General features: G+C 57.8%; 1 protein-coding gene across 2 annotated transcripts; it reads left to right on the top strand.

Annotated features, from left to right (window-relative positions):
- The first annotated feature begins 7407 nt into the window (after window positions 1-7407).
- On the top strand, window positions 7408-10856 carry FEZF2 (FEZ family zinc finger 2). Of its 2 annotated transcripts, none has more exons than XM_074914199.1 (5): window positions 7408-8041; window positions 8418-9142; window positions 9399-9533; window positions 9666-9798; window positions 10286-10856. In XM_074914199.1, the coding sequence occupies exons 2-5, from the start codon at window positions 8474-8476 to the stop codon at window positions 10552-10554; spliced, it is 1206 nt and encodes a 401-aa protein (XP_074770300.1). In that variant the 5' UTR covers window positions 7408-8041; window positions 8418-8473; the 3' UTR covers window positions 10555-10856. The 2 variants fall into 2 exon arrangements, with proteins under 2 accessions (XP_074770300.1, XP_074770299.1); XM_074914198.1 differs by having other exon boundaries at window positions 8418-9271.
- Window positions 10857-14749: the final 3893 nt, after the last annotated feature.

Below are 14749 nucleotides of genomic sequence, written 5' to 3'. Positions count from 1 at the left end.
CAGCCCATAGGCATCTTAGAAATTGCTTTTCTGCCTATTTAGTGACCAAAACGTCAAAAATATTAGAAGACAATTTGTGTTCAGAAGCATAAACAGGCACGCAGCAAAGCAAAGATGATTTTGTCAATGCTCAGGCTGTGTTCTTTTTAAAAAAGTCACAGCAAACCTAAGGCAAAAATTACTTCTCTAAGCTTTAAAAGAAAAAGCTAAAGCAAACAAAGCGCCTGATAACACAGGTTTAGCCATCAACTACCAACAGAAAAAGCAGTCGTCTAATGGCCAACCAAAACGCAGCTGAGCTGTATTTCAACCTCTGCACTTTTGTCTGTGAAGTTCATGACCCTGCAAAACCGTGACCATCACCAATATTTGCTCAAAAACCCGCTCCGTGGTGTCACCATTCAACAGAGGCACCACTGCGTCAAGCGGAGTCCCCCTCGGAGAGTCCCTTAAACATTCACAAAAAACAGCCTTCTTCATCTAAGGTCTAGCAATGGTTTCAGAAACTCTTTGATCCCTGACTGCATATAAGTTACAATTATTGCAGTTGCCACCCATTCTGAACTCGCTGGACTAAAAAGCCTGCGTGACACCTCTCTCCGGTGAGCTGTACTCAGCCGTGTTTCCTTTATTCAAGCACGTTCAGGCTCTTGAGCTAAACCTGAAGTGATATTTTCCTCAGCCTTTCTAAAAGATGCATATTCCATTTCAAGTTGTAAATCTGCATTTGTTGTAACTATGCAAAATATGGGAGAAAAAAAGTGCAGAGATTATATGCAATCTGCCAGCAGAGTTGTGTGCCATGAGGAAAATGCCTCACAGGTCAAAACAAAGAAAAACACTGAGCAACAAATTAGTTGCAGGCAGTAGCTAATATGGAGATCAAAAGATTAAAATCAACATGCAACGATGAAATCACTGGAATAATAGGAGCACTTAAGAAGATTAAGTCAATAACACAGTCCAGTAGTACAAAAATAAGATTTTGATTATACTGTAAAATTTAATATTGGGAGAGCAAAAGCAATTACAACCACGACATGCTTCGCTCTCCCCGCCTTAGACCATCTTGGCTCATTTCCTATGCAAGGAATACAGTTGTTGAAATAAACAGAAATGTTATGACTCGAGTGCTCGATTCAAAAACAAACCAGGTGGTCAGATCAGATTGGGGACTGTCAAGACGGGGGTCTGTAAAACGAGGACTTGTTGCAGATCCCGGAGGATACGACAGCTGGGGGGAACAAAGGCCACACCGTTTAGGACTGTTTTCGGCAGGGAGAGCTCCACAAGCAGCTGATCGTTGGGGGCTGTCCCAGGCTGTCAGCTGGAGAGGAGAGGCACGCACTGGATGGGAGGAAGGAAGGAGGAGAGAAATGGCTCGAAGACTTGAAGGGAACGTGGTGGTGAACTCTGATATCAGGGAAGGGTTTTTTTCTGTCCAGCTCAAACAGCAAAGATTGCAGGTCTGGTTTTGTGATGTCCTTCAGGGGCAGAATACGTGGCAGCCTCCAGGCCCATCTGGACCCTCATGTAAGGGACAAGAATATGTCCCATAGCCACGTTCACTGGTGCTGCGGGTCACCCAGTAGCACAGCCCAACGGCGATGGGAAGGATGAACCTGCCTTGAGGGGCAGCTAACGCTCCCCACGACAGATCTACCCTTGGTCAACCCAGGTGGGTAAGCAGGAAGAGATGAGCCAGCCCCTCCAACACACACTGGCCATGGCCAGAGGACTGCGGGGCCAAAGGCTCTGCGGGGAGAGACGGTTACCCCGGTGAGATCCTCCTTGCCCAAGAAGTCTCAGAGCCCTTGGTGGGTTCTGCGATGCTCTACATTTCGTGAGGAAGAGCCTAAGCAGCTCCCCTGCTCCCCAGAGCTGATGACTCGCCTGGGCTTTTCTCTAAATTGGTTTTTCAGCATCACTAACTCCAGCCCCACCCCCGCCCCCACCCCAAAATCACAAGCTAGGCTCATAATTAAATCAAATAAATAAATTACCAGCTATTTTTACCGAATTTGTGGGTGTTCTTGAACATTCAGGGAATACTTGGGTCGTGCATTGAAGTTTTTTCCTGCAATAACAAGGTCTGGATTTTTAGTTTGGGCTCTGATTGTTGGGGGGATTTTTAGTGGTTCTTCTAGATCACATCTTCTGGGGTGAAATCAGCACTTTTCTTGTGCCCAGGTGGCCCAGCAGCAGTTTCACCAGTCAACCTGGGAGTCCTGTCAGGCTTTTCTCCAACTCAGCCACCACCACCCGGGACAGGGGTGCTGCAGCCCAGCCGGTCCCGCGTGCCCCAGAGGAAGGAGGTGACGCGTGGTGACGTGCTGCCATCACCCCGGTATCTTATGGCCCGTGGGTCCTGCTCTGCAGCGGACGGGGGCATCTGCGACAACAGTTCAAACAAGGGCAGATACAAATCTCAAACAACACAGCATGTGGCACAGCCAGAAAAGCTGGTCAACACCAAGTGGGGAGTGAGTTGCAAAAATATGGTGGAAAGATTGGCTTTGGATAGATTCTTACTCTATTTGATTTTTTTTCATTGGAAAAGCAAGTAATTTTGAAAATGAGATGTTTTCCTATCTCATTAAGGGGAGAATAATTCAAAACACGTGGGGTTTGTCCCACTTATTTTTTTGGCCATCCTTCTTTCAAGCAAAAAAGGGAAGGAATAGGAACACAAAACTGAAGTGGGCTTCTACCCGTTTTCACTGCTTTTTGCTCCTTTTTCTGAAACGTTTTCAGTAGGAAAGTGAGAACAAGGCCATCCCCCCATTATATTCTCCTTCTCTACTTCCTCCCACCTTTTCTCCTAAATAGAAAATAAGGGGAAAAAAACCACAAAAACAGAAAAATTTAAAAGCTCCCACTCTTTCAAAACTAAAAAGTACAACATTTCAAAACATTAGGAAGGGACATCTTTCAGTTTCAGCACTCAGAAACGAAATGCAGCATTGCTCCATTACCGAACGTGAAGAACGGCTGTTTCCGACAATAAGGATGGAGAACAGCAGCTCACCCTTCCAACAATTTCTTGCTTGCCTGACTGGCCAGCTTGACTTCGGACATGATGCGGACTCCGCCGACTCCTCGACTGCCTCCTGGGCCAGACCGGTCTCGCACCAGGAACTAGACTTCACCCATGATGTCTCTCTCCACTCCTCACAGGCAGGCAGTGTTTTTGGGGCATAAAGCCTGGCTGGGATCGAGCCGTTAGTTACCATTCCTGTTGACAGGCAAACTAGAATAGGCTCTGGCTCACTTTCTCGGAGCTGCGGAAGGAGGAATGAGCCGAGAAAAGAGTTCATTCAATTGCTTCTGTTTGGCAGCTCTGCAGGACTCTCCGCATAGACAGAAAGAGATGTGGCAAGTAAGGAGTTGCCATTTTTAGAATTACATAAGCCAGTTTGATTGCCATCGAGGCACTCTGTGCAGCTCCTGCCACAGTGCCCTGCCGGTTGCTCTGCAGTGGGGCTAGATTTCAAACAGCTTTAGGAGCAGGTCAGATACCAGCTCTTAAAATTAGACTCAGGTTAAAAATGTCGATGGTGCCCCTGCCATCACTGACAAAGTCGACCAGCACAGCCATGCAAGGACTCTGGGCCGGCGTGCTTTCAAAAACCCACTAACTGCATTTGCTCTGGGACCTGTGCAATGCTCCAAAACCCAGCTCCCCAGTAGCGTTTCACTATGCCAAAAGAAAAAAAAAAAAATCCAAAAAAATAAATTAAAATTATCTGCCTACGTATACACAGTAATACGTGCATAACGCAGTGAACGGGCTGAAAAAAATAGTCTGGGAGGACTCCGTGCCTCTGCTCCAGCCAGGGTGGCCTCGCCACGCGCTGCCCCTGCCCCAAGCACCGTCAGGGCAGTGTCTGTTGGGTGACACGGTGGCAGGGTCCCCCCACCGACCCTAAGGGCCCTGCAGGATGAGAGGGACTGCCTGTGGGGGTGAGGCATCGGTACTGCTCCCCTTACACGACGTACCGTGGTTTCAAAGCGGTAACGGGAAGCAGTCAAATGGGTGAGAAGCCCCTCTTCGCCCCAGCACCAAACTTTGCTGTCCTGATTTCCCCATTCATTGCTTGCTAATTTGTCCGAAAAGTCTCTGTCTCTGACCACTGCAAACCGAACTCGGGGCAAACATCTTGGGGCTACCCCTGGGCAGCGCTCTGAGGGCAGAATTGCTGCCTTGCTCTGAGCCAGGCCCAGACCCGGGGTGGTGGGGCCAGGGCCAGGGCCCGGACAGCCCCGCTCCCCTCCCAGCCCGGCCCTGGACCCCCCCGCTGCACCTTGCACCAGCCACAAAACCACATCAGAATGCCCCCACCACCACACTCCGGCTCACAAAGGCAGCCCGGTCCTAATTGCCGGGGCTAGTGGCTCGCCTGATCGTCCATCACCTTCTGCTATTAAAAAAAAAAAAAAAAAAAAAAAAAAGTATTAAAAAAAATACATATGAAAAGCAAAGCAGCATAGAAATCAAAGCCACCATTTCAGAGAGATCGAAGCATAATGCTAATAACTTTCGGCAGCTTCCACTGTGGAGTTTAAGCAGCTGCCAAGTTAAATAACTAGGAGGATCCCAAGTTATCTTCCAGTGGACCATAAATGCTCAGCGCCGACTGCCCCGGCGGGGGCGGCCCGAGGGGCGCGGGGAACGGGCCGGGACCCACCCGGGACGCACCCCCGGGAGCCCCTCGCCGAGCGGGTCTGCTCCTCGGGGGGCCAAAGGGAAACCCCCGCCGGTTTTCGATGTCAGCGGCCGGGGAAGAGCTGGGGGCCGGGGCTGCCGGGACCGAGCGCTGAGCGGCGGCGTTCGGAGCCCCGGGCGAGCCCGGCGAGCTCCGCGCAGGCGGCCGCGCCGTCCCGGCCGGGCGGGCACCGCCGTCGTTTTTCCGGGGGAGGTGGGGGCAACGGTGCAAAAAGAACCTTAAGAGCGGTCGCGTTTACGTTGCGAGAGGCTTCGCCGTTTCAGGGGGGGAAAAAAAAAAAAAAATAGAATCCGCAAACCATTTCTTCCCTCTAAACGTCGGGAGGGGGTGAAGGATTATAAACCCCACGGGAGAAGAGCAGAAAGCGGCGCCCGGCCGGGACCCCGCAGCCCGCCCGACGTGCGGCCGCTCCTGCCCCCCAAAGCCGGGCTGGGCCGCCTCGATCCCCCCCAAAGCCGGCAGCCCCGCTCGGGGCTCCCGGGGCGGAGAGGGGGCGAAGGAGCGGCGCTGGGCAGGGCGGCGGGGCTGGGGCAGCGCCTCGAAGTCCCTCGTTTGTAATACGCTCGCCGGAACAGCGGAATCGATGGAGACGGCCCCCAGCTGTGCCTCAACCCGCGATTTCAATTAAAATCCTGAGCTCCCATGCCCGGCTCTGCGCCGGGATCCCAAAGCACCGATGCGCAAGGCGTGCGGTACCCCGGGCCCTCACCGTCTGGGAGCTGGTACCCGCCCTCGGGGGCCTCTCCGGGCCGCGGGGCTGCTGCCCGGGGTCCCCGCTGCCGCCGCTCCTCGCCCCCGGGAGGCCCGGGGCCTGCGGGACCCGCTGCCCTGAGCAGGGACCACGGAGGGATGGAGAGACCCGGCCCAGAAACCACCCCGGCAAGGGCGAGGGCGGCGCGGGGAAGCTGGCAGTCAGCTCCCGGCCCCGGCTCCGCAGCCCTCTTTTATCCTGCCCGAAATCATCTCGTTTACAGAAAATATTTGTTTGCACTATTAGTTGGTACTGGAGTTAATTACTCAACGTGTGAGCGGGGAGTAATATGGATAAAAGCAGCCCCAGTGTTTATTGTGTGGGTGAGCTGTTGAGCGGTGCTTGAATAAACTGCAATTAGGGTTAGATAGAGATTAATTAACATGTGAGTGGCAAGGTGTAAAATAGTTCCCAACCCTCCACTCAGTATAATCTGCAGGCGAGGAAAAGAAGTTTGTGGAGGCTAATTAAATACTTTGCTAAAGCCGGCGAGCCCCGGGAGCGAGCGGAGCCCAGCCGCCGCCTGCCCGCTGCTCGCTGCCCGGCGGAGGCGCGGGCTGGGCGGGCGGCTCGGCTCGGCTAGGCTGGGCTCGGCTGGGCTGGGCTCGGCTCCCCGAGGCTCGGCCGGGCTTTCTCGCAGCCCAGCGCAGCGTGTGCCGGTGTATGTAGCTCTCCGCGGTCCCGTTCCCCCCAGCCCCCCAAAAGCGGGACGGTTTCCCCTCTCCCTTACACGCTGACCCATCCCACCCAGGCGGGGAGGATGCAGCGGGCAGAGCTGGGGGGGGGGGAACGCCGACACCTGATGCTCCGGGCGGACAGCCACCCCCCCCCAGATACACCCCCCCGAGGCGGGGTGTCCCCCCCCGGCCCAGCCCGGGTAGCGCAGGGCAGCTCCGGGGCAGGGCGCTCCCCTCCGCCCGCCGAGAGCCCGGGGCGGTCGCGGCTTTCAAAGTTTGTTTCTGGAGCGTGTTGTGGTTCGCAGGTGAAAAAGCCTGTCTGCAAACAGCCGCCAGCGAGCTGCCCCGGCGGGGAGAGGAGGCGCGGCTTTGTCAGCGCCGCACAAAACCCCCGAATTCCTCCAAACTTTCTTAGGCGTGCTAGGGAGGCGGAAAAAAAATTATATATATAGGGGCCTTTTCATTGCTTGCTTTACCTCTGGCCAGGCTCAATCTAAAACCTTCTCTCCCCCCCCCCCCCGCCTCCCTCCCTCCCCCGGATAATCCTCCCCTTTATTTTAGAAACACACAAAACCAGGTTCCACGCAGCGCTATAGTGGCTACAAGTGAAAGAGAATTGAGCGCCCTGAATCGCTGGGGGAAAATTGGTTCAGCTGAATAGCCCCGGCGAGGGACGGGGCGGCTAATCAGGGCCAGGGGAGGTGCTGCCGCTGCAGCCGGGCCCCCCTAAAACAGGTGGACACGGGACTCTCTCAATTACCGCGCCCTCGCATCTGAGGTTTTTGCAAATCCCACCCCCCCCTCATCAAGTCGTTTTAATTAGAGAGAGAAAGGGAAGAAACCCCAGAATCCAGGCGCTAGAATGTAGCGTCGCCTTTTTTTTTTTTTTTTTTTTTTTTTTTTTTTTTTGGGGGGGGGGGGCCGGGCGGGCACAACCAGGGCTAGAAGGGCAAAGGGCGAGCGACCCGGTTGCCCCCCCGGGGAAGCGGACACCTTTGGGGGTGACAATTTGCAAAACTCCCGTTTGCAGCGCACGGGTCCTTTTTAAAATTTTTTAATTTTTTTTTTTTTTTTTTAAAAAAAGCAGCGAGAACCCAGCCCTGGACTCTACTCCCTCCGCGTTTATTTAAGGCTAATCACCAGTTACCCCGAGAGGGGAGAGGGGTGGAATTAAACTTAGTTTAATTAACATTAATACACTGTACTAATTAATGGGTTGGCTATTAATTTATACATGCTGGGGAGGCTCGCAGATAAGTGACAATTTATTAATTATCTTCCAGCTCGGTTGCAACGGAGCTGATTGCAGATGGGTTGCCAAAATAACTCGAGCATGGTTGCGTGGTAGTTGCTTTAGGAAAAAAAAAAAAAAAAAAAAATTCATTCTCCCCCTTCTTAAAAAAAAAAAAAAAAAGAAGAAAAAAAAAATCCTCACGCTCACTCGGAGTGGCTCTTCTAACCCCAGCAAGAACTGGAGCACTCTTTTCCACCCAACTTGTGAATCGCACTTGCCTTCTAATTTGCCACATGCAAAACGATTCCTCTGCTTTGCAAGTTGCTTTTTAAGAAGGGAGAGAGAGAGGAAAAAACCCAGCTCGCACACGAGCGATTTGTGCGTCTTAAACTGGAAGGAAATTGTGCGTGGAGACGGAGGGGGGGGGTCCTCTTCCTCTCTCTGCCCCAACCCACCGCGCTCCAGCCCGGCGCCTCGGCTCGGGGAAGATCCATGGTGGCATCCCCATGTCATTCTGCTCGAAGTGACTTCATGTGATGTCAGCTTTAAATGTACGAGACCGTGATCTGACGCTCAGGAAGATGTTTGCTATCAAAATGTGACTGTGGCCACACCGCGCTGCTTGGATGAGTCTCGCCGGCGCTGGGCAAAGGTAAGTGGTCCCAAGGCGAGCCCCGCCGCCCCTCACCGTGCCCCCCGGCCCCGCATTTCCCGGCCCGCGGCCATCGGTGGGGCTGGGCTGGGTGGCATTGGGCTGGGGGAGGTTTTTCTTTTTCTTTCCTTTTTTTTTTTTTTTTTTTTTAAATACTAACAAGGTCTAGCTTGCATGTTACTTTAGCGTGTTCCGCTTAATGAGCAGTAATCTGGTACCCTACGTGCCATTGTTCTTGGATATGTTCATTTGAATGTAAATAGGGAGGGGGTGCCGGTGGGGGGGTGGGGTGGTGGTGGTGGTTGGGGGGGGGGGGTGGGGGGGAGAACAAGGTGCTTATTAAATTGATTTGTCTCCTGGCTTTTCTGGAATGCAGAGCCGAGAGCGGGAGCGAGTCGCTGCTCACACCAAGTTCCCGCACGGCGGAGCGACATGGCGAGCTCGGGGTCGCTGGAGACGGTCATGCCTTCCTCCTGCCCCCGGCACGACGGCAGGGCCGCCGCCGCTAACCCCTCCAAGACCCTGGCCTTCTCCATCGAGCGGATCATGGCCAAGACATCGGAGCCCAAGCCAGCCTTCGAGCAGAGGCACGGCGGGCCGGGGCCGGAGCCGGAGCCGGGCAAGAAGCCGCTGAGCCTCTGCTCGCCCTTGCCCTGCGTGATCCCCATCCCGCCGCTGGGCTACGAGGTGCCCTCCAAGACTCTCCTCAACTACTCGGAGCTGTGGAAGAGCAGCCTGCGGGGCGGCGGGGGGCTCTGCAAAGCCAACTGCGGCGTCTGCTGCAAGGCAGAGCTCGCCCTGGGCCAGCCCAGCGGCCGGCTCATCAAGCCGCAGGTCATCCACCAAGCGGGGGCCGTGCCCGCCGCCCCCCGCTCCCTCTACTACTTCAACTACCTGGACGCCGCGTACCACCCGGCCGATATCCTGCACGGACAGCTCTTCCCGGCCGGCCTGCTGGGTGCCCCGCCGCCGGGGGGGCTCTCGGCCCACCAGAAGCTTTTCCTGCTGGAGAACGCCAAGCTGGCGGGGCTGGCGGCCGAGAAGCTGCCGCCGCCGCCGCCCTTCGCGCACAAGGAGCGGCTGCCGGGACACCTGGACCAGGTGATGAAGGAGGCGGCGGCGGCGGAGCGCGGCGGCCCCCCCAAGGGCCACGCCAAGCTGGGGGGCGGCGGCGGCGGCGGGGCGGCGGAGGGCAAGCCCAAAAACTTTACCTGCGAGGTCTGCGGCAAGGTAAGGGGGGGGGACGGCCGGCCGGCGTGGGGCGGGGGGGGGCATACACACGGTGACAACGACGACAGCGGGGGCGGCCGGCGGCCCCGGCCGTGCCTGACCCGGCCCCCCCGGCGCTTCCCCGCAGGTGTTCAACGCGCACTACAACCTCACCCGTCACATGCCGGTGCACACGGGGGCCAGGCCGTTCGTGTGCAAGGTCTGCGGGAAAGGCTTCCGCCAGGCCAGCACCCTGTGCCGGCACAAAATCATCCACACCCAGGTAGGTGGGGGGCAGCCGGGGTGCGGGAGGCGGCGGCCCCCCTCCCCGCTCTCCCCGCAGCCGCCCTCCCCCCCCCCTTCTTCCCCCCCCCCCCCCCCTTTTTTTGACGGGCTTCTCGCCTCCCCGGTGCAGGAGAAACCCCACAAGTGCAACCAGTGCGGGAAGGCGTTCAACAGGAGCTCCACGCTCAACACCCACATCCGTATCCACGCCGGCTACAAGCCCTTCGTCTGCGAGTTCTGCGGCAAGGGCTTCCACCAGAAAGGTGAGCCGAGCCGAGCCGGGCCGGGCCGGGCCGGGGGCCCCCGCGGGGCTCTCGCCCATCATTAGCGGGGATTAAACGCGGCGAGCCCTGCCCGGCTGGGGGAAGAGAAGGGGCGCGGGCAGAACCGCCGCCGCTCCCAATTACTTTTTCCCCCCCTCTAAGCCGGGCCGCATCGCCGGGCACTGCTGATGGGTCTCCCTAAATGCTTTTTAAATGAGAGGTGCCGGGCCTTGGTCCTAATCCAGAGCCCTCCATTTGCCGCGGGTCACCAGGCTGACCCTGCCTCTCATTTGTGCCGTGCCAGTTGTGCGCTGCACCGCGCTGACGCGGAGTGGGTTTGACAAGTCGGACCGGGGGTGCGGAGGAGGGGGGGGGGGGAAGACCCTTCCTAACGCCCCCCGCCCTGTCCTGCCCTGCCCTGCCTTACCTGCGCGGCCCTGGCACCCTCGGGTAACCCCCTTTTCCCCCTTTTTTTCCTCTCTTGCAGGCAACTACAAGAACCACAAGCTGACCCACAGCGGAGAGAAGCAGTACAAGTGCACCATTTGCAACAAAGCCTTCCACCAGATCTATAACTTGACTTTCCACATGCACACCCACAACGACAAGAAGCCCTTTACGTGCGTCACTTGCGGGAAAGGATTTTGCAGAAACTTTGATTTAAAGAAGCACGTCCGAAAGTTGCACGACAGCGTCTCCAGTGCTGCTCCGCCGCCGCCGCCGCCGCGGGACCCTGGGCGCAGCGGGCAGAGCTAAGGGCACGGCCCCCCGCCCCACTCGGACCTGCTCCACCAGGCCAGCACTATTTATCCAAACCAGCCTTTGCTTCTCTTGTCTTTTCCCCAGCGAGCTCAGCCGCCGGTAGCAAGCGATCCCGAGCCGCAGTTGTATATAAGAGGAATCTTATTTAAGGGCGCGTTGCGCCGCCGGAGCGGGCCAGGAGGGGCCGGGCTGGCCGCCCCCCGCCAGGACAGCGCTCTTTATACGTGTCTGTAAATCTCCATTTTAAATGTACGCTCGAATAAGTGAGGAATATATATATATCTATATATATCTATCATGGGACAATAAACCGGCCCTTCGCAGGTGTCTCATTTCCCACCTCCGAGCCGGGCCCGGGCTGAGCGGCGCCAGCCCCCGTGTAAACGCGGCTTGTGGGAGCTCCGGGAGCCGGGCCCGGCCGCTCCAGCGCCCGCCGCGGGCCCCGGAGGAAACCAAACGAGGGCGGGAGGGAACCGGGCGGCTTCGGAGGGCTCCTGCCCCCCGGGAAAAGGGGGCAGCGCCGGTGCGGGACCCCCGGCAGCGCCAAGGGCGGCTCGGAGTTTCCCAGTGCCGCTTTCCGGGGTCGGTTCATTCCGGCGTGTTTAAGCCGCTCCTGAATGACTATCTTTCCCTGCATGCAGATGAAATGATCTCACGCTTGCTTTCCGAGTAATGACCCAAATTAAGAGAGAAAACACAGACCCTTCAAACCGCATTACATTAATCTAATCACTCCCAGCAGGCCTCAGAAACTCTTTTTGATCAGAATATGGATAATCAAGCACTTGGATTACACTAAATATTCCCTTCTCATCTCCTCCCCTCCCTCACTTTTAATATGCAAGTGTCTATTCCGGCCACGTCGTTAGGAACAATATTATTCTAGCGGAGAGAGGAGATTGAGCCGGCCGTGCGTGTTCGTGCTGCTCGGGCCGGGTTTGCCAATGAAGAGGGGAACGAGCGAGGCCCCCAAATGCCTGGGGACGGCGTGCCGGGGAGTTCACCCTTCTCCGCTTAATTGAGTGGTTAAATGGTGGGAGGCGAGGACGGGCACAGCTCGCCGCCGAGCGCAGGAACGGGAGGCGACCCCTCGCTCCGGCTTTCTGGATTCGTTACTCGGCTGCGGTGCTCCGCGCTCCCCGAGGAGCGGGCTGGGGCCCGGGGGGCTGCGAGTTCCCCCCGCTCCCGCTGGAGGGACGGGGGCGATTTCGGAGTTTCTCGGGGTTTGCATTTTTAAGCGGCAGAAGTAGCGGTTTGATGGTTTGGGTCGGGTGAGGAGCGGGAAAGGATGCCCAGTGATCCTGGCAGCGGGGAAGGATCGGGCCAGAATGCGCTAAAAGATTTTGGGAGAATTTCGGGTTAAAAGATAATTAAAAAAAAAAAAAAAAAAAAAAAAGGAATAAAAAGGCAAACCCCCCACCCCCCGTCGCCTTAAGTCACCGCTATGGGAAACCTTGGAAGGGGGGACGGACGGTCCGTCCCCCAAGCCAAGGGGCTGCAGCTCAACCCCTTGCGGGCGGGTGGCGGCTGCAAACCGCCCGCCGAGCCCGGCTCTGCCGCCGCCGCGACGGACGGGGCGGACAGCCCACGGGCCGGGGGCAGCGGGCAGAAACACCCCCTCTCCGTCCCCGCCAGGACACTGTCCGGGGGGGATGCCACGGCCGGAGGAGGGGAGCGGGGCGCGGAGGCGAGCGGCGTGTCCGGCGCGGCGGCGGGGCGTGCGCGGCTGCGGAGCCGGTCCCGCTGCCAGGGCCGGGGGAAGCGGCGCTTCCTCCGCACCTCGGGGCGCTGGGAAGCGGTCTGGGCTGCCAGCCGGGTGCCGAAAGCGGGAGCCAGGCGCGGCTGCGGGCCCCACAGACAGCGCGCAGGCTGCTTCCCCAGCCCTCCTGATGGGCGAGAGCGGCGCGAAACCTGCTCCCGGGAAGGGAACCGGGGGAGCGCGTTCTTCTCGCATTTTTATAAAAAGAGACGTTGTTTACGGAGCCGTCTGGGAAAGGGGGAGCGGCATCCTCGTCACGGCTAAGGGCATCCTCGGGGCGCCCTGAAGGGCCGCGCCGGCCGCCGCTGGGTGGGTTTAGTCACCTCGCCCCTCCTGGGGGGCGGCGGGCAGCCCCCCGCCCACCCCCCCACCCCGCCCCGGGCCGGGTGTCGCTCCGGCTTCCCCCCGACCTCGGACGCCCTGGGAAGGGGCCACCGCAGCGCGCTCGCCACCGGCCGGCCCCGTGTCCCCCCCGTGTCCCCCGTCCCCCCCCCTCCCCCGGGATCTCACCCGGATCCCGGCACACACAAGCCGCAGATCGCGGGGGAGGGGCGGCTCTGTCAGACACACACACGCCAGAGACTCCAATTATCTTCTCCCTCACAAGATGTTTCTGCTGTCCACGACTGCTCACACTTCGGCACTCTTGCCAGCAAGCCTCAATAATAACACAAAAACCCGCACAAAAACCCCTCTCTCGGCGCCGCAGCCGCGCACACAACAGATTGAGCGGTGCCGCTGCCTCGGGGGGAGGGTTAGAGGTGCCTCCGCGCAGGGAGCGACGTGCCAGAGCCGCAGGGTTTCCCCCCTCGGCCCGCCCGGCCCGGCCCGGCCTGGCCCGGCGCCTCCCCGGGACCGGGCGGCACCCGGGTGCGTCCCGCCGGGCGCCGGGAAGCGAACAACCCAAAGGCAGCGGCGTTGCCCTTTTCCCTGCACTCCGCTCTCCAAACGTCTGAGCAACCAGTTTGCTGCTAGAAACATGTTAATTGCCAACGGAGCTCATTAAGGCATGCACATGCAAAACACAGCGAGGGAGATTAAATGGACAAAAGCGCAATAATGAACTGTCAACAATCGGACCCATCTACACGACCAGGAGCACTCAAGAATGAGGCATTTAGAGGCAACAAAGGATTGTCTGGGACAGGAAGAAAGGACGACCTAGACTTTTGTTTAGTCAACACAATTGATTACAAATGAGAGATTAACAGGATAGCTTCAGAGTTTTTTTGAAGGAGGCAGAAGAGAAAAGTCCAATTAAGTGCACCGAATGTTAACTACATTGATTTCCACGGCCAGCCCTAGAGAAATTCTCATTAAACCATCCCTGGCGATCCCTTTTGGAAAGTAATTTGTCTCCCTGATGGAGCAGAGAAAGGGAGCCGTGTAAAGAGAAAGAAGCGCTAGTTCTTGGCACAATGAGCTTAGGAGACACACTGGAAAGAGCCAAAGGGGGAGTTAATGAGCATCTGACAAGCCGCTTGGACCCGGGCCTGGAGAGCAGCGATGAAAAGATGGAATTGGCCAACAACTATTCTTTATATCAAACATAAAAAGGCCAATCTGAAACAGGGCTGCTCAAAGCTGGTGGGGAAGAAAAGAAAGGCCCCCACTGGGGGGTGGAGTGGAGGGCTCAACTGCCCCATTGGGACGGGGAAAAAAAAAAAAATAAAATTCACTGGCATGTCCCTCTCCCGAGCGAGCGGAGCTGCCGAACCTCGGCACCATCCTCAGGCCGGGCCCGGCCGGCGTTAGGGTGGGGGGGGGGGGACGGAGCGGCGCCCCTCTGCCACCCCGGCCCGGGAGCGTTTGCACAGCCTGGCCTCCCCCCGGGAAAGGGGACCCCACGGCAGCCCAGCTGGGAGCAGTTTTAAGAGGTTACCTCGCAGAGGCAGCTCACGGGCCCGTCCGAGCCACGGCGGCCTGGCCCTCCCCGGGAGGCAGCGCCGCCCCCAAACCCGCCTTTCCTCCTCCCCGGGGTTGAATTCGCCCACCTGCCCCGACACCCCCCCCAAGCCCCGGGGACCGGGCACCGCAGCGCAAGGCAACGCGCCTCCTCTCCCCTCGTGTAGACACGGCTCGCTTGGAGGCTCTTAAATCAGATTAGAGCTCGTTAATAACAATTTTGGCTTAAGTCTGTATTGACTTAGGTTTAGGAATGGCTTAGCACTTTCGCTTAAGTCAACACTAGGGCTAAATCGACACATGCCTTTCCCAACCCGCCGGGTCCCCGCGGATGCCCAGGTGCCCGCAGGACTTGTCCTTCTCCCGCTTTAAGTCGTTTTACGGGAAATATTTGCGTTATTTTTAAGCGAGCCCGCTGAGCCTCGAGCGTGCCAGCGCGGCCCCGCGTGTGGCCCACGAGGATGTGTCCCCCCCCCCACGGAGGGGCTTGGTGGGCCCTGCCACCTCCCACGGTTGGGGCGAGGG

Source organism: Athene noctua, chromosome 10 (genome assembly GCF_965140245.1).
Source record: "Athene noctua chromosome 10, bAthNoc1.hap1.1, whole genome shotgun sequence".
Taxonomy (NCBI): domain Eukaryota; kingdom Metazoa; phylum Chordata; class Aves; order Strigiformes; family Strigidae; genus Athene; species Athene noctua.
This window is presented reverse-complemented; position numbering and strand designations above follow the sequence as displayed.

Coding starts and splice junctions, on each gene's coding strand:
- FEZF2 (XM_074914198.1), top strand. CDS start 8,474: ATGGCGAGCTCGGGGTCGCTGGAGACGGTCATGCCTTCCTCCTGCCCC. Junction 9,534..9,665: donor ACAAAATCATCCACACCCAG/GTAGGTGGGGGG, acceptor TCCCCGGTGCAG/GAGAAACCCCACAAGTGCAA. Junction 9,799..10,285: donor CAAGGGCTTCCACCAGAAAG/GTGAGCCGAGCC, acceptor CCTCTCTTGCAG/GCAACTACAAGAACCACAAG.